Source organism: Dromaius novaehollandiae, chromosome 3, assembly GCF_036370855.1.
Source record: "Dromaius novaehollandiae isolate bDroNov1 chromosome 3, bDroNov1.hap1, whole genome shotgun sequence".
Classification (NCBI taxonomy): Eukaryota; Metazoa; Chordata; class Aves; order Casuariiformes; family Dromaiidae; genus Dromaius; species Dromaius novaehollandiae.
This window is the reverse complement of record NC_088100.1, coordinates 11,730,863-11,754,583: the sequence shown is the minus strand read 5'-3', so window position 1 is coordinate 11,754,583 and position 23,721 is coordinate 11,730,863. Positions and strand designations below refer to the sequence as shown.

The following is a 23,721-nucleotide window of genomic DNA, read 5'->3' as shown; positions in this document are numbered from 1 at the left end:
AATGGAGATACCGTAATAAGGGATGGTAGATAAATACTACAGGTATTAGGGATATTCAAGAAAAAGAATATGGCAAAGTAAGTAAAATAGGGTTCCTCTGAGGAAGAATGGGAGAAAGGAAGGACACGCTAGGATGGGGCATTTTAGGAGGAAGCAGGGAAGCTATGATGATAACAGGCTATCTTGTGTGGCACTGACTGCAATAGGAATATCAATGAAATATCTAACTCTTTAACACAGCCACTTTTTTTTCTGGGCTCTTGCCTGTAAATGGTGGGACACCCTTGGCATAGGACACTAGAGACCAATATAAATAGTAATAGGAATGGTAGAAAGCAGATATGTGTTCTGTACACCCAGGTTCTGGGAAATATTTAGTTATAAGTTTAAATCTTATTGAAATAAATGAGATTTAAGCAAAAGCTTAACTGCTCTACTGAGTGGAGACGTATTCTTGATTCAGCCCCTTCTCAGGACTGCTCTGCCTTTAGAGCTCAAGAAATTATGTTAATTATATGTGTTCCCTTTCTAAGATGTCTGTGACAAGGCTTATAACTACCAGATAGACAGAGCTCTGAACCTCTCAGACCCCAGTTCTGCCACTGGTGGTCAAGACAAATAGTTTATTTCCTGGAAATAGCCAACTACTTCAGCAAGACTGAATACAGCACTACTCAGGAGAAAGATGACAGACTCTGGTCTTAGGCTGCCAACTCCTTCATACTGAGACTTTATAGACAGCTCTGAAAACAACCATTATGCTGGCATCACAGGCACTATAAGAGTATACATTGGGTGCTCCACCACCTCCACCCGCATGGAAAAAAAAGTCACATACCTTCATTGGCTAGAAAATAAACCTATGCAATCAAATACCAGAGCAAGGTGGGGGAAAAGCCAGACAAATTAAATAGATGGATCAGATAGATTCCAACCCTCCCTGAAGATCACTCTATTCAGGGTCTGCTGGAGAGAAGATGGGAGCAGAGTTGTTTCTCCATGGAGGGTGGCAAGCTACTAGCCTCTTGTCAATTAATCCTGGGGAGTAACAAGCCAGAGAGAACACCCCACAAATTGTAAATGTGGTGATGGGGCATTGGGGGCATATATACGCATCATTAGTCATCCACAAGAATTTTGTTTTTGTAACCTCTGCATTTTTATCTGTCACTTCTAGCAATAAATATGCACTCCCGCCAGTGATTTGACATTACACTTGCTTTGGATGGTTGCCTTTCCCAAATATTAATAGTAACTCATTGTGGACACAGCATTGGTATTTAGTTAGATCAGACCAGCTTCTTTTAAAAAACAGCTTTTCGTATAAAGAGAACAGATGTTTTTAATTTACACAAAGAACAAAAACAAAGTTCTATTGTTCAGTTACACTGAACACAAACATTGCAGGCACACAGAAATTAACACCGATAGCATATTAAAAAAATTAAAAGCTCATGATTATACAGGTCCACTTATTTGTGCTTTTTCCACTACTTTAACAAATTAATGGCATACAATGATAACAAGTGTTGCTCTTTGGAATTCATATGAATTTGAGTGTGGCATATTTTAAAAACAAAAAAGGCATAAACATAAGGGCACTTTCTAAACACCCATTATACAGACAATAATAATAATAATAATAATAATAATAATAATAGTAATAGGTTTATAATAACAAACTAGTAATGTAAACCCTTACAGTCCAGGGTATAGGCCAACTACTAGCTCATGGGGATAGGAAGAAATTGCCTCTTTGAGCAGATCATTCTATGATTGTTCCTTACAGGGTACTTCTTCCTTTGTAACATCTGCACCCAAAAGTAAGTACATTTAGGCCTCAGCCCTCCAGAACACTCTGTGTGTGTATGAAAAGGGGCAGAGTATTTCAGTCGTATCAACGAGATTTTCTTGCAATATTACATAAATTTAAACCAGAACTATGCTTATATGCGATTTTTCCCCCGGGGATTTAAAAGCCCTTTGACAACACTTAGAAGCTAATGGTGTATACAGAGAGCAGTGCTGGACAAAGCTCGGTAGCTTGGGCACTATTCCATGCTAAGGTGATTAAAGCCTTTCCAGAACAGCATCACTTCCAGGCCAATAGAAGTCGCTTGCATCTCTCGGTGCCTCATGGGGCACCCCAAGAAAATTCCCAGTGATAAAGCTTATTGTCATTCCCATTTTGCACCCAGTGAACCTGCAGCTTAGATATCTGATTCTCAGCTTCCCATAAGGCATAAATCTCCCCATTGAAAAGTATCTTCTCTAGCACCTCTTGATGATTTTCTTCATGGTTCTCTCTAATTTATTGTCACTTCTTAGGTCACCATCTTGGGCAGACATTTATAGGTTTAGAAATACTTAAACACAGATATTTCTATCAGTATTTCACATTCATTAGTCCTGCAGATGCAAGAAGACGAGGACAGGGATTTGTGTTCAATGCCTGGCTAGGCTCTCCAAGGGTTCTGTGTTTCCCTCAATCTCTAATTCGAAGGCCAGCCACTTCACTGCAGCCCACCCTCTCAGCTGCTGCACTGGGGCTGCCGTTCATTTCCAGCAAACAGATCACTTACAGAAAGCTGCAACAAATCACAGGAAGGAACTGGACCGTCAGAATAATGTATAGCCAACTCTGCCCCCTCCAGGACCTTTTCCCCCTTCTTCTTGCACAGGGGCAGATGCATACCATGAAGGCACACCACTGCCCAATAAGATGGCAATGCCTGCTCAGTCACCCAAGGACAAGAGACGGGAAAGTTTGAATACAGCTATACACTAAAACATTCTCAATCTGCCTAATGCTTTCTAAGTGGCATTATCCTGCTTCACTATCCCTTCCTTTATCTTGGCTTTTCCCATCCATATATAGCAAAGATTCTGCTTTCGGTATATTGAAACCAGACTTCATCCCCTTTCCTTTCCCATTTATTGTTTGCCAGTCAAATGCTTGTCCAAGAATGGGTACTATTTTACTCTATCCTACATTCAGACTAAGTATTGAAATATTAGGCTTACTTAAAATCATGATGCAGGACCTATTGAAAAAAATCCCATTTTAACCTGTTGGAAAACAAAGGAGAAAAATTATAATTAAAGGGCTTGGGACAGAAAAATAAAAAGTCTCTGTAGCATTCAGGTAAGCTGGAAATTTCAATGCCACAGAACAATAGAAAGATAAATACTATAACTCAAAGTGTTGGATCCTTTTTCCACCATTAAAAGCAAGTCTCACTGGGAGAGCTGCTATATATATCCCGCTCCAAGTAGCCTTTTTTAAACTTTCAATCACTTTATATAACATAAAACCCTGTTCCAGACCCCTGCTGAAAAAAAAGAGAAATCAAAACATCACATACGGTACCTTTCAACTCAGAAGAGCCCAAATCACGAACCATCTTATCCCCCACAGAATGCCATCACCCCAACACCAAAACACAGCAGCTGTTTATTAATCTACAGGAACATTAGGATGGGTGCTCTTATTCAGCCAAAACAGCAAGGAAAATTGAGTCGACAAAATATAATAACCTGGAATGCACAAGCTTATCCTCCCTACCTTTACAGTGAGTACCAGAGGGAGTTTAGGGACTACAAGCAGCTGATACTTCCAGGCGCCCAATGTCAACAATGCTTTCCGCAGCAGCTAAGTGATCGTTGGCAGTTGAAAGGATTTGACCTGGACTTGCTTTGCTTTGCTTGGTTCACAATGAGGCCAATAGCTGGCTATCGCACACTGACCACAATTACTATGTCACATCCAAAGTCTTGTCTGCCATATTTAGCACCACAATTAATGCCAGAAACAAAGTAATCTTGAAGATCTGAGTTCTCCAAAGATCCGGAAATCCATCTCCCTACTGCTTGTGCAAAGAAGTCAGCTAATTGCAGTCATGTACCTGTCCTGATGGCTGGTTTGCTCTTGATTAATAAATTGCAATAACGCTTTCACAAACATGGCTCCCTCAGACTTTGATTTTCAGTATCTCAGAAAGATGCTACATGGCTCTTGGAAGCTGCTTATCAGAATTGGAACAATTTGCTATCCAAGTATACTGAAGTTTTCACTCAAAATTCAAAATCTTATTGTTACACCACACTCATCACTGTGGTATCTGAATACAGCCTTTCCAGCTGAATTCCAGTCACAGCTGGATTCAATGAAGAGTCACTCTGAATCCTAGCAAAGCAGAATTAACATAGGCCAGGATCATGCAGTGAGTTCTCTGTGGGCTCACAAGAAGTTTGTTACGGAAGTTGGACCTTGGCTTCTGCTGAAGGGGAGAGGGTCTTGTGGCCAAAGACCATTATTTATGAGATAGCTGAAGTCCCATGGCTCTGCTCCAGAACACTTACATAAGAGTGCCACCGTTTCCTGTTGTATAAAATGAACATGCCTATCTCACAAGGACAGTTACGTGGATAATGCTGTTACTGCAGAGGCCCTCAGAGAAAGGAGGACAGAGAAAGGAAAGCTGATTATGCTATGTCCTCACTGATTTTTGTTGATCATGAAGCTGTGCAAACTATACCATAAAAGCAATCTCATTTCTACAGCACAGCTCTGTTAACACATGTGAATGAAAATAAGGTAAGGTTGTAACTGCATAAGGATTGGCTGGGTAACACCTCAAAATGGAGACCAGAAGGAGATTAAATCCCAGGTTTCTGTGGCTAAAATGTCAGCCTTCCTGTATTTCTTACCCCACCGTAATTCATCCTTGCCCCACAAGCTGCATGTTTAGCCCACCAAACCTCTCAGCCTTTCTGCTTCCCACAGCATTTCCAATCACAGGCACAATGGCTGGCTCTTTCCAGCCAATGTGTTTGGCCATTTACTGACCAGACCTGCATTTGGTCTGACTGATCCAGTGATACTGGAGCACTTCTGAAAACATAATGTTTCCACCAAAACACTCTCCGATAATCAAACAAATCAAAGGGCAAGCTAACTGGATCCATGAAAGTGAAACACGTAGCTGCCAAAGAAATGCTGTTATCTCTGGCATGGCTAGGTCATTAGGACATTTCACAGTAACAAAAATATATTTCCTATACGGACACAGTTAAAATACCTCTGGGGAAATGTTGCACATGCACTTGAGACCTGAAGCCAAAGCTACCCAGCAAGCTTATAGCGAATGTGATTGCTTCCTAGGGGTTGATGGAGAGTACTGAGCACCTTCTGCTGCACTCATTACAATTAGGCTCAGCAGTAACATCTGACCTTGTAAATACCTGGTGCTCTGCCCTTCTGGCTGAGTGAGAGGGACACTGCCTCCCACTGAAGGGAGCTCAGATAACGTTGGAAGGCATTGCATGATTCATTTCAGGCTTTCCTCTGTGACAGGAGGCTTCCCTCCTGATTCACACACAAGGTCTGGAGAAGACAGAATAATCTCTCCTTTATAAAAGGTTGACTTTTTCTCCTGAGTCTGACCAAGTCTCCTCTCCATAGCTGGATCAGCTTTACTTCAAAGTGAGGAGGACTCTGCTGCACATGCACAGGTCTCTGGGAACATATGGAAGCTGTAGGTTACTCACTATGCAGGTAAAAAGTCTTTGATTTCTGCCTCTTTTGTTTTCCACCTTCATCTGTTTTTCTCTGTTCATCCCGTCATTTGTTTGTACATTTATACTGCAGGATCTGGCTGCTTTTCTTGTTGTTCTGGCTGGCACAAGGGAGGCGGATGGCTCCCCCAGGTTGGTAAAACATGATAAAAGGATAGTGGGGAGTGGCAAGGATAGTTCTCAAAGGAGAACTAGGTAATTCTACTCAAAATGACAGGTGTCTCTCCTCTAGTCTCTAGTCCCACTGGCTCATCTGTTCTCTGTGTACTTCCACCAGGTTTTGTAGCGAGCAGTTGCCACTCCAGGATTTTTTGGATGAAACTGAATAAACTCTTGCTCCAGGGAAAGTTCTTCCAGCTGGAAATCAATGGTGAGTCACAAAATGGTTGCCCTGAGCAAGATGAAGGCTAAAGTACCACCTAAGTGTGGTGTCTACGAGCTGGATGCTGCTGCCATCTACATGTTAATTGGTAACTTACTCTGAAAGAACTGGGAGAATGTCCTTGCTGCCTACACTTGGCCTACCACACTGAATTTGCCCAATATTCCTACAGATAGCTTATAAGCAGAAAAGCTTATATCTATAGCCATAGTACCCTTTGCCCATTCTGTCAGGTATGCCTGAGAAAAGGAGAAAGGATGGTCCAATAAGGAAGAACTGACATTTGGGTTTTATTCTATTCTCTCTTGAGACCTTGCACGTGTCTAGCTAGGAAATCAGAGGTGAAATTGTAGCTTGGGTACGTCCTAGACAGCACAGGTGACAACAGCAGTGTATGCTGAGTAATATGCAGAAAACACACTCTTGATGAATACTGGGTAAGGACTTCAGCAATTAAAAGATTTGTTTCTATTTTATTTAACACCACAATGGCAGTGAAATACTCTATTTCAGACTGAACAAAGGGTCTCTATTTTGCCGAGAAAAGGAAAAAAAATCTATTTAACCAAGATGTAAACCAGAAAATGTTCACATCAAATTGAACAAAGTATGTGATTTCACCCCAAATCATATTTCTTTCTGTTGGGATCAGTCCTTTTTTTTCTGGGTCTTAGGTTTTTTTGTTTTTTTGTTTGTTTGTTTGTTTTTCCAATTAATTTGGAGGCAGAGCTGAAAAAATCAAGTACAGCAAGGGTGTGGAAAGAAGTGAGAGCTTTTATGAGAGCAACTGATATCTCTGGAAAAAACAGACAAGCCTTCAGGCACACAAAGCTTGTTTGTTTCTTCCAGCTCTATCAGTTGGTCTCACAAAAGCTATTCTCTCTTCTTCCAAAATTCTTCTCACTTATCTCCTTACACTATCCTGGCTGCAAGAATATGTCTACTGAAACAGCAGTTATTAGTACTGTCTGACATATAAAGATGACAGATAAATCTTGAAGTTACAATGACAGCTAGTAAAACCCTATCTACTTGTACAGATTCTTGTGTCTAACCCAAGACTAAAATAGTTCCTTAATCAGAGGAGCAGATAATTAAGAGAATACAATGTTATTAACTCTACCAGCATCAAGAGCTGAGCTCAGTCATCTCCCAGAGTGCCTGTTATTCAGCTCCCCTCTAGGTTTAACAGTACATAGGGCCTTGTCTGGCAGAGATAAGTGGCAAAACTGATCAACTTGTAGAAGTGCCCATCCAAAATATGTCCACGAATGCATCCTTTGATCATACTGAGCAACAGATTACCAAAACTTGAGGATTTTGGAAACAGATGGACATAATAGCCCATAATTCTTTTTAGAGAGCAAAACTGGAGAGGGAGAAATGTGTGCGATATTTCAGAGAAACTCTCCTTAATAGTACTTCAAGGTGGCTGTGGCACAAGCTTCTGGAAGAAGTGGGCACTAAAGTGAACATAATGTGCGTGAGTTTGAGAAATGCCAGTTATCACATGTGCTCTAACACATAACAGCTTCGCTACTCCTAACAATATGCATTGTTGGAGAGCATCCAACACAGCTGAGCCTCTTTTCTGAAGACAGCTGGTTGAGGAGGCCTCAGCACTACTCTGCTCAGTGACTTGCCTGAGCTTTTCTTCCCAGATGTCATTCTCCAACATCCTTTTTCTGTAGATCCTTATGCCGGCCCTGTTCTGCTGGATGAGAAACTAGCATCTCGCTGTGGCTATGTCCTGACAGAAGATGTATGGGGCAACCCCGTCTTCCGCGCGTCAGTGCTTGGTTGTCATGTGGCCAATGAGGTAAGACCCAGAGACGGACTGAAAACAGTTTCAGATAGTACATCCTCTCCAAAAACACAAGACTGGGATATTATATGACATTCCAGTGACATGTTTTGAGAACTCAAGAAATAGTGAACTCAAAGAGTTAGTATAATGTTGGTGGTGTGTAGAAATAAATAGGCAGTGGCTCTCCAGTATGAGGTTTGTTCAGTGTGACTGACATGGGATTTCCTCTCTCCATGAAATGACACTTAGCATAATTCTGCTGACTAGCTGCCAGCTCTGAAGCATATCCTTGTTGCTGCTGATTTGCCAGAGTTTCTTGAAAGCCTCTCTGGAAAGAAGTAGGCATCTGCTTGAAAAAGCAACATTTGCAGTGTGATTCTGGCAGATCATTTCCTGGCTTAATTTATGTGGTAATGTGCCTGTTAACACATGCCTAGGAATGTAGATCACACACATCTATTAGACCCAGATTTGTCTCATGTAATTTGAGCTATCTAAAAGATAATGTCTATTCTAAACTAGTTGTTTACACTTCTACCATAGTCAATGGAGAAAAACAGGCATCTCTGGAAGGTGATTCACACCATCCTGAAATATGTTTAAAAGTTTAGCCTGGATTTCTAACTTCTAAATGATAGTTGAGATGAACCTAGAAACAGAATATATCAGAATAGAAACTTCATCTTTTGTCCGTGTCTGGTTGATTCTGGAAGCCTCACAGCAAAAATAAGATGAAACTCGCTAGGTAGGTCTTATGCTAATATGAATAGGGGGACACTGTGCTGTACAGAACATCCAGACTGGAAGTTTCTCTGGAAAGGTTTTGCATTTGTTTGTTTGTTCTTCTGTAGATAACATCCATGTCAGATAGCAGCACAGTCAATGTCTTCACATTTGGTTCCTGTGGAGTTGAAGCACCAAGAGGAGATCTCTTAAGGAAGCTAGTTAAGATAAATGCCAAACAGCATTTGTAAGATGGATCTGAACTACCTACATCAAATTAAAATGTCTAGGGCTTTGTCTCCACGAGAAAGCGCATATCAGTCATGAACGAGAGAAACAAGAACCACACGGTGAGGAAGGTCAGATAAGGGTATCCTCCTCTGACTAGCTGCACACTTATTACTATGGAAAGAATATTGCTGAGATCTGATCTAACACAAAGTCTGTACTAAGACAATATCTGTGGCTCAGAAAGCCCCTGTGCACAAACCACTTAAGACAAGACAGTACTGTGGAGGAACTGTCACTACAGGTCTCACCCTGCTCTTATCCGTGTAAATAAGCCCTCACTACTAGCCACTCCTGGAAACAGGACAGTAGGCAAGATGGTCCTGCTCAGCCATTCCTGTGTGCATACGAACATGACCTTCTACATGAGCCGCTGAATTTGTAATTCTTCTTCCTAGGCAGATGAGCTGTTTTCACTGACTGTGAACATCAGGGTGTCCTCATTTCCAAGCATGAGAGCAGCTGTGACCTACACCTACCCTATGTACTGCTCCTACTCTTCCTGGGCTCCAAGAGAAATTGTGTGTGAGGAAAACTACATGGAGGTAAAAACTTTCCCACCAAAAGCTGAGTTACATCCAAGCCCCCTGCAAGGCACAGCAACCTCCACAAATACAGACTTATGTCAGAAGTTGATTTTACACCATGTACCTGGGGCCAATAGCAACATGTAGCTATTCAGCAGAGCGCCTAACTGTAGATGCTCATTAATAACACATTTATATGTCATTGGTATTTTGCATGCAGTGAAACTCAGTTAACTGTAAAGAATGCTGTAATTCATGCCACTGCAAGCAAATCAGAAGCCAGGAAGACCCTACCTGTTACGCTCATGGGAGTACCTTTGTGTTAAAAAGTACTGCCACATCTGCAGGAATGTCATCCTTTCATTTAAAATAGTAAAATCCAGAATTTGCAGAGCTACACCTCTGCTGTGTCACGGGACATCACTTCTAAGACAGAACCTGCTTACAGAAGGAGGTGCTACGCTTTGGTTGTCCAGGCTGCTACTAGCTTCTAAAAGTCAAATTAGGAATCAGGCACTCAACAAACTGAACTTCACTAATTTTTGTATGCACCTACCGGAGGTAGGACAAGAACATAATTGCGTATTTCCCCCGCTAGGACTTGAGACTGTGCAGTCATATCTGGTGTTGCAATACACTTAAATCATGGTACAGATATCTGGGGACAAGACTGGCTTCCAACTCAATGTCCAGAACTTGTCTCACTCTTCAGCACAGGCTAGTTAGAATTGCACCATAAGCATCTACCTTCAGTATGGGGATCCCACACTTTCAGGTGTCCAGCCTGTGTGGGAGGAAGGAACCAGTCCTCTTAAAGCAAACAGCCTGCTTCCCTATAAGTTGAGTGGAGAGACCCAGATGCCTCTGAGAGTCTCCAGAAAGTGATCTAGCCTACAGCTTACCAGATATGAAACAGAATCATTAGTTTACCTAGTTATATACAAAGATGTTCATAGAATTACAGAATGGTTGGAAGGGGACCTCTGGAGGTTGGAAGGGACCTCTGGATATCATCTAGTCCAACCCTCCTGTGCAAGAAGGTCACCTAAAGCACACTGCCCAGGACCCTCTTTACTCTACTATACATGCATCCCCATAAATACATGGCTTTAATTTTCATTTTAAGAGCACAGAACTTACAACAGTCAAGAACGTCTAAAGTCAAGAACTTGGAAACACTTTAATTATCTCCAGTGAATGTAGCTTGCTAAATCCCAACAGATACTGGGGAAGAAATCTGAAAGGCCTCCGCTCTCATGCCTGCAATAATGCTGAAGATTTTATTTGTTCCCAATCTCCACTGTGTTCCCAGGTATCAGTGAAGACTGATGTCCCTGCAGTTTCAAATGACTACACTGTAGCATGGATGTCAGCACTGCCAGAGGTATGAAGGAGAGTCTTTCCTAACAGCTCTTAGCTTTTCTCATCCCTCTAACATCATGAGTCATTCTTGGAGCATAGCTCTGTCCTTGTCCTCATAGAAAAAGGGATATGGCAAAGATGCCATCAAGTACTGAAAAACCTCTCAAGTCTTCTTAGAGCTTAAGACTGCAAAAAGATGCTTACGTGAGACAGAAGGGCCATATGCTTGCAGGGGTTAGTGGAAGCTGAGTTCAGAACAAAACAAAGGTAGGTGGTTCTTCATACAATGGCTAGTGCATCTGTCAAATGCCTTGCCAAAAGATGCTGTGGCTGCTAAAAGTTTGCTTGATCTCAAGGGGATTCAGGAAAAGTTCATAGAAGAGAAATCCAATAAGACATACAAAATACAAAGAAGCCACAAATAACTCAGGAGTACTTGAGCTGAAAATTGTTTGAGGCTGGAAAGTATTAGGGAGAAATATATGCTTGTCCTATTTTTACTCATGCCTCACTTTCTTCTTATGTCCATTGTCCTTCTTGGTTATTCCCCCATAAGGTGATCATTTGAGAAGAAATACCGTCTAGGACAGACCTCCATTTTAGACCAGTACAGACATTCCTCTCTTCTTATGTGTGACATAGTATGGTTATGTACTATAAAAGGTAGTCTGTCATTTGGCCTATAGACTGCTCCAACAATCAACTCGCATGAAGGCAATTTTTTATTAACAGCACAGGCAATCTGAACAGGGGGATTTGTTCAAGGCCTCCAGTTTAAGTTTCTTCTAGGACTGCTGTAAGACTCTCTTTAAAAATGCCTTAAAGAGCTATAGGATTCCTCACCTTTATATACATCAAGGGTGTTACTAGTGGACTAGTATGCCCAGTGCAATTCCAGTTACTCCAGCTCTTAATGGGAAAATAGATCCTACAGTTTCATAGCTTTTTAAGATACAAGTATACAAAAGTCTCTTATGTAATTCCTCTCTCTCTTGCAGACTCAAAAAGTTGCATACCAGCTATGGCAACTGATGTTTGTTTCTCCATCAGGGAGAAAGACAATAATGGTAAGCGATGCAGCAAAACTAGGCTACAGCTTCAATAACACCCTGTCTCGAGTATATCTCCGTGCGCCCTATCACAGCAATGAGTCTGATTTCACCACGGTGAGTTGTTGCTCTCAACTGAACACAAAATTGTGCCATTTCCACTGCCTCTCTATAACATTTGTTTTCCCTTACATTTTTTTCCTGCATCCCAACAGGTTGGTGGTGTAAATATGAACATGATCACTTCCACCTCCATGTACAGGCAGCGGTGGCTGCTTTTGCTGATTGACACAACTGTCTCCTGTCCTGTTGGTAAGGATTTCTTTCTCATTTATCAGAAATAACTGCCTGAGGAGCTGGTAGAAAACACAGTCTGTGCATTTCTGTGCAACCTACATTGTAATGGAAAAGGTTTACAAGCTGTCTTCTGAGCAGCATGGGCTAAGAGGGTGCTAGCCCCTGACAAACATCTTCCCTGCTGTGACACTACATTACTTGTGTCCCCAGTGCAGTGTCATGCCTTGTCTCTGGTTTCTCAACCTGCCCCCTCCCCCCCCCCCCCCCATCAGACGCAGGGAACTGGAGACAAATAATTGCTGCACAAGGGCTAGGAAGTGTGTCTCACCTTGACTAACCCCATGGCGTTGGCTCTCCACTGTCATATAAATGTATGCAGAGAATGCAGCTCTGTGCCCTTTTGACCCACCTAGTCTCTTTCTGTGGAGAGGCAGATGTAGCCTGGATCTTTAAAAAACAGTAATAGCTGCACCCTCTGTCTCTCACAGAACAGTAGTAATTGGAACATTTGACAAGGAAGTAGCATGTTTTAAACTGTCAAAATCACAAAGCAAACATGCCAGAGAAAAGGCCCGAATAGGTGGCTCTGTGTTCTGCTCCTCCTGTTGAACCGCGTAAGGCAAAACTCCTGGGACCGGAAGGAGAACAGGGCAAGTAACTGGGAGCATGACTGTCAGTTCTTCTTAATAAATGAATTATTCATCTGAAATTGGTGATTCAAGTCTACTTTGAGTGCCAGGGTTTCTACAGAATAGCCACCGGTCTGCTAACATCCTGTAAGGTGTTTCATTAGCTGTAAATGGCACCCTGATGAAAAGGAGTCAGGGGGAGACAACTGTTGCAGAATGAAGACTCACTGGCAACTCCAATTGCCTGGCCTTCTGGGACTGTCTATCTAACTTAACAGATGGTACCAGCTTCACTGATACTACGCTAACATGGACTGTGCCAAGTATTATCCCCACATTAGTGCTTCAAGAGTCCACCTTTCTGTCTAAAAACATTTCAATGGGAGTCAATGGCCAAGTCATAGTAAACCCTGAGGAGAAGAACTACTTACTGGAGCACAACAAGACACACATTGGAATAACTATCCCTATTGGAGCAGAAGGAGGCAAACTAAAGGTTAGTAGGAACCTGTCACAAACTAACACAGTTGATGGGATGCATCAGGGAAAAGGCTTCCAAATCATGATCCAGACAGTGATTACTGCTTAAATATCTGAAGACCTAGATGCTCCTTCTCTATGTTCTGGAGGCACTTACTTAGAAATTAAGTATCTCTGATTAGAAAACACAATAGAAGCAAGAGGTTGTGTTTTCTGGATAATCTATGAAGTAATGCCTATACTAATAAATTAAGAGTGCCAGGGTTTCTGGGCACTGGAGTTCAATCATCTATTTTGCTACATTATGAAAATGGCCCCTGACATACTTCTGGCCTGGGTCAGCGAGCAATTTCCCAGATAATTTCCATGCACATGGCATGAATTAGCATGGGACAGGATTTACTCCCAATATGTAGTTTGGCTGCAGCTGCCCTGCTTTGGGCACTTGGAAAGCTTTAATAGTATAGATGTGACTTAGAGCCAGAAAACAGGCCCTGGCATTCTATAGTTTACTAGTACAGAGGCAGTGTCCAAAGAAATGTTCAGTAGAAAGGAGCTGGCAATATTTTCACATGACTCTTTCTAAAGATGAAGTTGGTGTGACTTTGACTTGTCCCTTTCTGAAGTTCACTTTTTGGCGTATCAATGGACATGTACGTTACTATGTGTACTACCATGGTGCAAAGTAACACAAGATAGAGTTAGTCTGAGGAACTGTCTAAAGTACCGACAAACTTTCAGAGTGAATCAGGATAAAATGAGAGGCAAGACTCATAGTCAACAGATTGCCCCCCCCCCCCCCAAAAAAAAGGCAAAATATTGCTTGCTTACTAAAGTTAATGAGCAGTGCTCTCCTGACGTCTCCTTACTGAGAACCTCGGGACTATCTGAGCCAAACATGGGCCAGTCAAGTGGTCCAAACAAACAAGCTTCCCACCTAGCAAAATCCATTCCAAACTGTCCCAGAATGCTATTTTCTCTTTCTAGCAGAAGAATTTTAATCATATTCAGTCATTATTCCATTGAACTATTGAATATTAAGGCTTATTCACAAATTTTACCTCCTTAGAGCTCTGTATCTGGTGGTGTATATGGCATCATTTACAGTATTGACTTGTTCTTGGAGCACACGTGGACAGATGCAGATTGGCAAACCACTAAGTATACTATCATCAAATCCATCGTTACACCTTTTATGCCACAAATACCAACTGTTATCAACAGTAAGTCATTCTTCTCATTGATTTCTAACAGTGTCTTGTTTTTGCTGAGTTACGCATTATTCAATTTGACTTCTGCCACATGCTCAGATTCACCAGAGTGTTCTCAATTTGCACTTCCAATTTGCTAGCCAAAGTCAAGATCCAAGGTTTGATAAACCAAAACAATCCTGTCAGCCTCAAGGGATGCTTCATCTATCACGCCTCTTTATGGGATAAAATGAAAATTATGAGTTGCTGATAAGAACATGAGCATTTCTGCCACTTTAACTGACAAATTTTTCTACTGAGCGCTGGGACCCTAAAATAAAGATGCTGCACTGTGTAATTATCACATTAGGGAGACGAACTGTCTGAGGACAGTGTCTACTGATGCCATCTTCTCCTCAGACTTGTGTTCGTTACCCTGGGAGCATAATGAAATCACCTCACCAACTAGTGGTGCAGTAGTGGTGTTTTACAATATTTTGCAATGCATTAAGACACTAGTCATCTCTGGAATTATCTGGATAACTGATATAAAAAGAAAAAAGTGAGCCTCTTAGGTTACATTATGATAGTTTTTCCGTATTTTATGTGGCTGAACTAGATTCTAGATTTCACTATAGGAAAGTCACTGCACATCATAGCGCACCTCTAGAAAGTTACTGAACCCACTTCCTGTAGAGTTGTATGTATTTATTGTTAATCTCCTACAGCTTGAAGCAATTCTCATGTACTCAGAGTATCTCAGATATGACTAGAACACAAACACTCATTAATCAGAGCCATTAAAGAGATGGCTGTTGGCTAAGTTTCCTGGAACTTGAACATGAGGCCACCCCAACTGTCTTCGTTACTTGATCCACATCAGCAGTAATTTGATGTTCTCTCCCTACAGATACTCTGCCAGAGGAAAGGATATTTAATGTTGCATTTGGACACTTTCTTCCTGATGTCTCTCTGGTGGCAATCACAATAGGAAATGTGCCATTTACCCTAAGACAAGCACAGCACCAGGGGTATAATATATATGAAACTCCTTTTTCTAATACAACAAAAGGATTTATCTTGAAAGTCCCTTTTGATGATCCATATGTTCTAAAGGAGGTAAGATACAGCAGGTTACTTTAGTGGGTGAATGGAAGTGGTAGGGCAGTCCCTTTCCAGAATATGTCTCTGGTTTTTATTAACCAACAACTGTTCTACAATTATAGAGCTGTCAATGAGTCTGAGCTCATCTGAATTAAGATTAGAGGTTTGTATGTCCCCACCTTGCTCTCCCTAGGTCTCTGGGAGAAGTGCAACACCAAGTGTGACTAGATGATATGAAATATGACTTCCTTTGGTGTCTTATCAGCATGGCTAATTTTCAAGTGCAACGCCCAGCAGAAAGAGGTTTGTCAAATCTCTATTAAATGCTGTTCCTTGAAACAGGAGTGCCTTGGAAAAACAATCATCAGTTATTGCAGTCCTGCAAACAGCAGTCACCATCATCCAGTTATTCCTGAATCTATGTTTTTGCAGAGCCATTTGAACACTGGCATAGGCCATGCACAGTGCAAGCAGGTACAGGCAGACTCAGGCTATTCTAAATGTAATTTTCTTAAACTTCAGACCATTTATACTCTAAATATTTGTAAATAGTATAAATGCAGGAAAGGAATCTAACCTCTAATTTTAGTGGGAGGATACTTGACTGCATGTCATCTACAACTGTCTGGACCAAATCACACAGAGCTGCGATGCTATTTCTGTTGTAAGGAACAACATTGTGAACATGCAGGATAAGGACTTGTGCAAATAATTTTCAATCTGCAGCCAAACCACAGTTAAAATGCTTCAAGGGTCAAAGCAATCCAAAAACACTCAAAGTTAAATACTTCTTTCAGGTTGAACAGCAGGGTTTGTTTGGGGGCACTTTAACTTAAGTAAATGGGGATGTTGAGAGAGATCTCTCATAGCATCTCCTCATACCTTCTGCCTTACTGGTTACTCATTCTCCTGGGTTCAGACCAATGCTCTGAATAAAGAAGAATAAGGATTTGGACCCCTATCTCCCTCAACACGCTCTTTCACCACTGGCGTATAGAGGAAATACCATTGTGTTCACTTCTGCCTCCATTTTCTGAACAGGCACTACGTTCTCCACACTTATGTTTGGCCAAAATAGCTGTTGAATTCAGCCCAGGTTTCTGAATAGCTGTAGGCCAACTGAAACGATGTTTTTGGAGACTGAGCTATTTGCTGGGGAGAGGAGGGTGTCGTAATAATTACTTAGTGCTGCTCAGGATATACGTTCCTGTCTGTGCTGGAAGCCATTGCTACCACAGCCTTTCACTTTTCTCTCTCTTTCAGTACGTGAATAAAAATGAAACAAAATATACCCTCCTTCTTAACTACACTGTAAGTGTGGGTGCAGAGATGACACTCTATTATCACTCAGCAGAGATGGAATGTGTAATTGCTGATATCGGTAAGTTTTTCCTCTGATATTAACTGGCTTGCATTAACAGCATGGATCAGGTTTTCATTGCATTCAGTGAGAATGGAGTTAGGCTAAGGATGAGAGCTTTTGGGAAAACCCCACCCTTCAATAGTTCATTATTGGCAACATAGCCAACTTGCTGCTTTTCTGATGGCAGCTCTCTTGCATACTGGCAAGACAGTCTGCCCTCGAGACACTGAGAGCAATAAAAGCTAATGTACAAAAGGATCTGGCTAGCAAACTCAGCAAACAAGATGCCTCATAACTTGAGCATACATATACTGGCAAAACTTTCAGACATTGCTGTGAGTTTCAGTTTGTCCTCAAATGCAATTCTGCCTCTGTGTCCAGGGAAAGCTCAACTGGCTCAAATAAATGTCTTTAACTCCAAAGATAGCACTTCTCTAAGGAGACAGTCATCTACTAAAAGTTGTACTTAGCAGGTTAATGGAACAGTCAGGAGCTATGGTTGGTATTTTTTCAACTTGATAGATTTTTGGATGTCACGAGGGTTACAGAGTCTCCTCACTGTCCTATTTTACCTTCAAAACAGCTCTGGGCTGACCAAAAACATATTTACATACATAGTTCAGCTTGTCTTACTGAAACAGGGAGTATTCCTGGAAGCAAGCTGGCAGACCATTGCTAAACCATGAGGATTTTGATGCCTCCGATTGTGAACTGTTATATCCACAACACAGCCAAAAGACTACAGATGATGCCAGTATGTACATAACAACTCTGCTGCGGTGCCAAAGCAAAATTTACCCACGATAGAAATCTGTAACTTAGCCAAACAACATCGTTCAAACCCTCATTCGTTGCTCACTCTTCATCCCACCTTCTTTCCACAGAACTACCAGAAGCAGTTGGTTACTGTGATAAAGAAAACCTGTATCTAGCCATTCCTATTTCAGGCCTGCACCAGTACTGGAACCTATATATTGGTAACAAACTTCTGAATCGGCACACTGCACTTACAAATGGGTATTTTGCAGCTACCAATTCTACCCACCTGATCTTGCAAATACCTTTGTTTGCTATAGGAGTTATCTATGAGGTACATAAACTGTATCATACTGCCTTCTTTAAAGTATATAGGACTATTTGCTCATAGACTATCCTAGAGTCACAGTTTGTAGTGCTGTATTACATGTATTAGAAAACCTCAAAAAGGAATGACTCTATGTGAGTGCAAATAGGACAAGAGGTATCGGACATGCACCCTTCTGGAAATGCCATGTATTAAGTAATCTGCAGTGCTAAGTTGTCTCTAAAAGGTATGCACCAGGTCCTCAAAAACAAACTCCTCAGTATTTTTAGTATGATGAGACAAAATGTCCCATCTGTACTGAGCCAGAAAAAATATTTCAATATAGCCCTTATGAAAGAAGCTCTTTTAAAGGATCCTTTTTTTTTTTTAGAAATGTTAAAACATGGCAGGGAAAATTGATGCTGTAATAAATATCTGAACTATTCTACAACAACAAGCCAAAACTTTTCTCTCTGTGACAATGACCAGTTAATTCATATCAGAAAACTTCTGCCTCCATGTTGCGTCAGGCTTTAGTCTTCACACTGACTTAACTCTTGTGACTTGTTAGCATTTAAAGCAACACAAGCTGAAGAGATGAATTTTATACATACGGATCAATAACACACTTTGACAGGAGACCTCTTCCCTCACTTCCTTCACAGGAAGTGTCCTTTCAGAAAATCAAAGCAAGGTTTGATGTTGCCTTAAGGAAAGCAGGAACTCTGGAGACCTTACAGATATTCTCCATTAGCTGCAATTTTAATTCTTCAGCATTTGTAGGTAAGTTGTACAAGTGATTGATCAGTAAAAAGATCTGTGATACTTTCCTTGAACTTATAATCAACTCTCTGATTTTCTCAGTATGCCACCCAGATGGAACTATAATGATATCTGCCCAAATGAAGACAGTTCCTGCTATTGATATGAGTAAAACTAAACTAAGGGATAGCTCTTGCAAGCCTAAAGAATATAATGAAGGACATGTCTTCTTCAAGTTCCATGTCACTACCTGTGGCACTTCAGTAAGGGTAAGGCCATGGCATGAGCAAATACATCTGCAGGAAGCCTCTGTTTCTCCCACATTTTCTTTTTTGTTCCCCTGCCCCATCTCCTGAGAATATTCAGTTTTTAATGAGTTTCTCATATATACAGTTTGAAGGTGATCACATTATTTATGAAAATGAAATCTCTTACGAGAAAGAAACTCTCCCAGAACAGAGCCTGCCAACAATCACAAGAGATACAGACTACAGGTAGGAGATTGCCTGTCTCTGCTCACTGAAAACACTTGGCTTGCTACATCTGATGGAAAATGAACACAAAAATTACCCCTTTTCCTGTTATAGATTAACAGTCTTGTGCTACTACCGAGCAAAAGAGACACTGACACTAGGTGCCTTCATTAGTGATCCATCCATGCGCACGTCACCTCCCTTCGGCTCTGGTACAATGGTACCAAGATCAAATATTGCAGGTGGGCAATCCTCTTCCTCCATTTTGAAATCTGTGTGACTCTTTCAGTTGTAAGCTCCGTCTTTTAAGACTTGGCCTGCTTCCTACTAAAGAACCTCACAAACATTTTCTTATCTGTAGTATACAGAAGGATAAGACAGGCCCTGAATGTAGTTTCAAGGGTGTCAAAAGGTAAGCTTCCTTCTAAGAAAATCACAAAATTTCCAAATATGTTTTAATTTAAATAAAACTAAATAACACCAAAATCCCCTGATGTTTTCTCAAGACGGATCTTTCATGGAATTCTATGAACCAAACATGGCAATACTCAGACGATCCTTGGAGCCTGTGTTTCTTGAGGTTGAGCTCAAAGATGAAAGCCCTGAGGCAGAATTATACCTGGATAATTGCTGGGTGACTGGGTCTCTAGACTTCAACAGTACCCCAAAATGGACTATCACTGTGGATGGGCAAGTAGTTATTGAATGACCAACTTGTGCATTGGAAAAACCCTGATTTCTTCTAGATCTGCTAATCTGTTCTCTCAAATAGGTGTGAGATTAGCAGCAATGAGTTTGTCGTGGAGTTCTGTCCAGTAACTGTCAGCAGCAGAGTGAAACATCCTTCTCATTTTAAAAGGCTAGCAGTAAGGACCCTGACACATCCATTGGAACAGGTAAGATTAAGAGAAAGGATGCCCTAGCATTCATGGGACCTACTCTGTGAACTTCTCTTTACAGAAGCATCAGTTAAGACCATTTTGTGAGCCAGATTGCTTAAAAAATAGCCAATTTAAGCACCTCACAGACTTAAGATCTATACAGTCGACAGCCCAAGTAGCCTAACTGGTGTGCAGCTTTAATTTAGTTCTCTTCACACAGTCACAGTTTCAGTGATTTAAGATTAGACTGACTGGAGTAAACAAAAGAGTTTGGTATGTAAATATGATTTTTATATAGTGTTTCTGACTTTTTATAGGGTCAGATTCATAGCATTCAAAATGTCCAGCAAAAAAAAGTCAACTAATGTACCATAGCATCCACATGAAATTCAGTTTAGCTGTCTCCCATCTATCCCAGGCAGTCAACCATCTCCTCAGATGCCTGCCCAGTGGGCAAGGAAGCAAAGGCATGTGGATTTGGCCTTACGCTTTTGAGGTTATGTCTTCCTCTAACAGGTCTAAGACAAGAAAATAAAACTGTGGACAGTCAACTGAGAGCGCTTTGTGCCTTCTGCATCCCAACTGAGTGCGCTCCAGCACATGTATTGATACGAGCCATGGCAATACCCTTGCCTGGGCAGCTAAAGTAAGCACATCCATTTTTGACTTGGCCCTTCATAAGAGATTCAACTCATAAACTTACTAAAACTGAACATGATGCAATTCTGGCATGTGCTGCTTCCTAAGTGGGCAGCTGCATCTAGCACCAGATTGAGTTTCTGTCTAGCTTTGATATGTAGCCTCACTGCAGCTCATGCGGTTTTAAGTTCTCCTGTCTCAGCCTCTCAGTTACCAAACTGCCTGAGGGCTGCTTTGACACCAAATTTGAAATGCAAGGCAGGTTCAGCTAGAAGGTGCCACATGCAAGTGTTCAGACAAGCTTAAATCTAGTTAGCTGTAACTTCTGCAAAAGGCAGACAAAAGACAAAGCAATGCTCTGCAAACAGGACAAAGTGGTATTTTGTCTCATTCTCAGGTGTATGTGCACTGCTTACTGGCAGTCTGCTCTCCCACCAACATACTACGTGGCAGCCTCTGCAGAGGACAATGCAGCTCCAGCAAGGAGAGGAGGGGTAGGTGTTCAGCAGAGAAAGAATCAGTTCAAAATACACCTGGTCTGATGTTTTTAAGGTATTTAGGAACCCCAGTTTGGGGCATCTGAAACACCTTGAACATACATGCTTTGTAACATTACTCTTAGCTGGTACTTTAATACATTAACACTTAAAAGTATAGAACTACTGTATCCTGGAAAAACTACTCAAATGCACTCTGTGTCATTCTTAGCCTTTCCAGGTCACCGTTCAGTCAGTCTCCAGGGCTACGTACTTGCTGGACCTGTCTGGATTGTTGATCCAGATCTAAGATGAAGGATGTAAACTAAAGTTGGTAAGAACCCCTGGCCTTATATATTAACCTAGAGAGCTCACCATGCTTTGTGGCACAAGCAATATCTAGCATTGTCATTCAAGGCCTCAGAACAATTGGTTCTGGGACACTGTCCTCCAGCTGGGCTCTGCTGCCTTTTCAAAAAAATTTGGAGTCAGAAGCACGAACAAAGGAACAGGCATGGCTTGGGGTTTCCTGGTCTAAGCTTGAGCCCACAAGAGAGGAAACAAAGAGAGCTACCTGCCAGGCCAAACATAGGTGGCCCAGCTCTGGAGAAGATGTCAGCAGGGGAGTGGGACATGTTGGAGTTGGGCTGTAGCAGGCAGTTTTGGTATCAACTGTTATTTCAACAGGCTTTCCACTGGACTGGAGCAAACTGCCCCCAGCAGTTATCACCACTCAATTGAAAGAAAAATATATGCAGAATATTAAAAACAAAAATTAAGGCACACATCACTGCCATATTACAAATTCTTCTGAAGGGTCTACATCCCCTAAAACTTAGCTTTTCATCTGTCTTTGGAGGACCAGAGCTACACAGCTGTGTGCTCCAGCCTCACTCCTCATTTCACTGTATGTCTCCAACAGCACCTGAAAGCTCTGCTGTGCTGGTTGCTTTCTAAATAGTGCAACTGGACACAGAAGTTACCTCTTTCAGTGACTACCAGAACTATCTTGCTTGAAGTGATCAGACTGTGGGACTCAAGACAGCACTACAGCACTGAAAAGGGCTAGAGTCTGCTAACAAGATTAGTAAATGCTCCAACCTGTTCCCTCTATGAAGTGGCTACAATGGAAAACTTACCAGATAATAACCCAAGGCTGCAAAATAACATTTTCTTTGTCTTCCAGCTGCTGAAATATGGACTTGTTGACCACTAGAATTATCCCAACCCTGATCATGGCTGTTTCTTTCAATACTTCATAAGGTGATTGCCAGTCCTCTCAACTGAATATAAAGTGCAAATCTGAAAAGTCAAATAAAAGTACATATGAAGTCATGTAACTTCAGAACATCTCCTTACTAGCCTATCATCCATCATCCACTGGCTCTGAAGAGTCAAGCAATCTCCTACTCAGGGCCTCTTCCACATACAACACAACTGCATTCCTTTTTTCCTCATTAATACAGACTTTCGGTTACAAAATTGCACCTAGCACTGACCTGAGCTTCTTGGAAACCTATTCACCTCTTGCTTTCTTCTAAGCTGCCCATGTATGGAAAAGGCTAACTAAAAATTAGAAGAGGCTTAGATACTCTAAAATCAGTAAAAAGAACAACTTGCCTGGCATTTTATTTTCTGTGTCCACTGATTTTTTTTAAAAAGAGAATAAAATTAAAAAGGTTATTTTTCTACAGATCAAGGACAAACCAGCCACACTCCCAGCTGCAGATCACTCTCAGGATGTGCCTACACTGTAACCGAAGGTGTGACTGCAGCATAGCATAGTATATTGAATAGCTATTCAATATCAGTGAAGATGGAGAACTTGCACAGATGTCAATTCAAGCTAATAACGCATATGGCCCCAGAATCTTAGATGGGTACAGCCTGCAGAGCTTGTATCTTTACAGGCTGACTAGATTGCGTATGCTGGTTAGTGCATATACCTGGCCTCCCAAAAGCTGCAGTCATGCCTGTGAATGCCTGAATAAACATAGTGTTAAAGCTATATCTACTGAAGGACTAAGTCACAGAAAAGGGAATCGGATGGTACTGAGATTTCAAGAAACCCCCCCACAGCGGGAGTGTGGGAGACATCTTCCTCTCTGCTGTATGAGCAGTGCACTCTACTGGCTGGAGCTAACACTGCAGTATCAAGCAAGCCTGCTGCTTCCTCGACATCTTCCAAGATGACAAATTCCCCATTTTTAGTGTTAACAGTAACTAATCACTTTCTATTATTCTAAAAAGCAATTTGAAAACAGTAAATCAATAACTAAGAAAGACAAATTTGTAAACTGGTATGAAAGCTACATAATGACAACCATATGCTTGCCCCTCTTTTCCCAGCGCTCATAAGGCACTGTCCATAATTTCACACAGATGAGCATCAGACCTGGTGTTGCACCACTAAGGTTCACTCTCTCTGGGGTCTTGCAGAGGAGATTAAGGGCTCTGCAGCACATGGAACACCCCAGATCTTTCAATTTTGTCCTGGCAAGACAGAAACAAGTTCAGCAGTGTTCCTCTCCACCCAACACCAGGCAGGTGGTGAGACCTTTCTTTCCCTGATTTCCATAGCATTTCAATTTCCAGCATTCCTACGGACCAGCCAGAGAAATGTCACATCCTTGATTGCCTGCTCCTAGT

At 41.6% G+C, this 23,721-nt stretch overlaps 1 protein-coding gene across 1 annotated transcript; it reads left to right on the top strand.

Annotated features, from left to right (window-relative positions):
- Positions 1–5,421: 5,421 nt before the first annotated feature.
- On the top strand, positions 5,422–22,397 carry LOC112985069 (uncharacterized). Its single transcript, XM_026103419.2, has 23 exons — positions 5,422–5,557; positions 5,651–5,709; positions 5,855–5,947; positions 7,651–7,778; positions 9,176–9,322; positions 10,617–10,688; positions 11,665–11,832; positions 11,931–12,027; positions 12,920–13,137; positions 14,191–14,344; positions 15,222–15,430; positions 16,679–16,796; positions 17,663–17,868; positions 18,507–18,624; positions 18,706–18,872; positions 18,997–19,097; positions 19,191–19,318; positions 19,438–19,488; positions 19,583–19,766; positions 19,849–19,972; positions 20,994–21,090; positions 21,305–21,406; positions 22,259–22,397. Exons 1-22 carry the CDS (start codon positions 5,529–5,531, stop codon positions 21,385–21,387), a joined length of 2,751 nt encoding a protein of 916 aa, XP_025959204.2. The 5' UTR covers positions 5,422–5,528; the 3' UTR covers positions 21,388–21,406; positions 22,259–22,397.
- Positions 22,398–23,721: the final 1,324 nt, after the last annotated feature.

Bases quoted from the DNA above. Each gene is read 5' to 3' on its own strand.
- LOC112985069 (XM_026103419.2), top strand. From the start codon at position 5,529: ATGGAAGCTGTAGGTTACTCACTATGCAG. The intron at 13,138-14,190 runs GTTAGTAGGAAC...TTACCTCCTTAG, and splicing joins CAGAAGGAGGCAAACTAAAG to AGCTCTGTATCTGGTGGTGT. The intron at 19,973-20,993 runs GTAAGATTAAGA...TCTCATTCTCAG, and splicing joins TGACACATCCATTGGAACAG to GTGTATGTGCACTGCTTACT.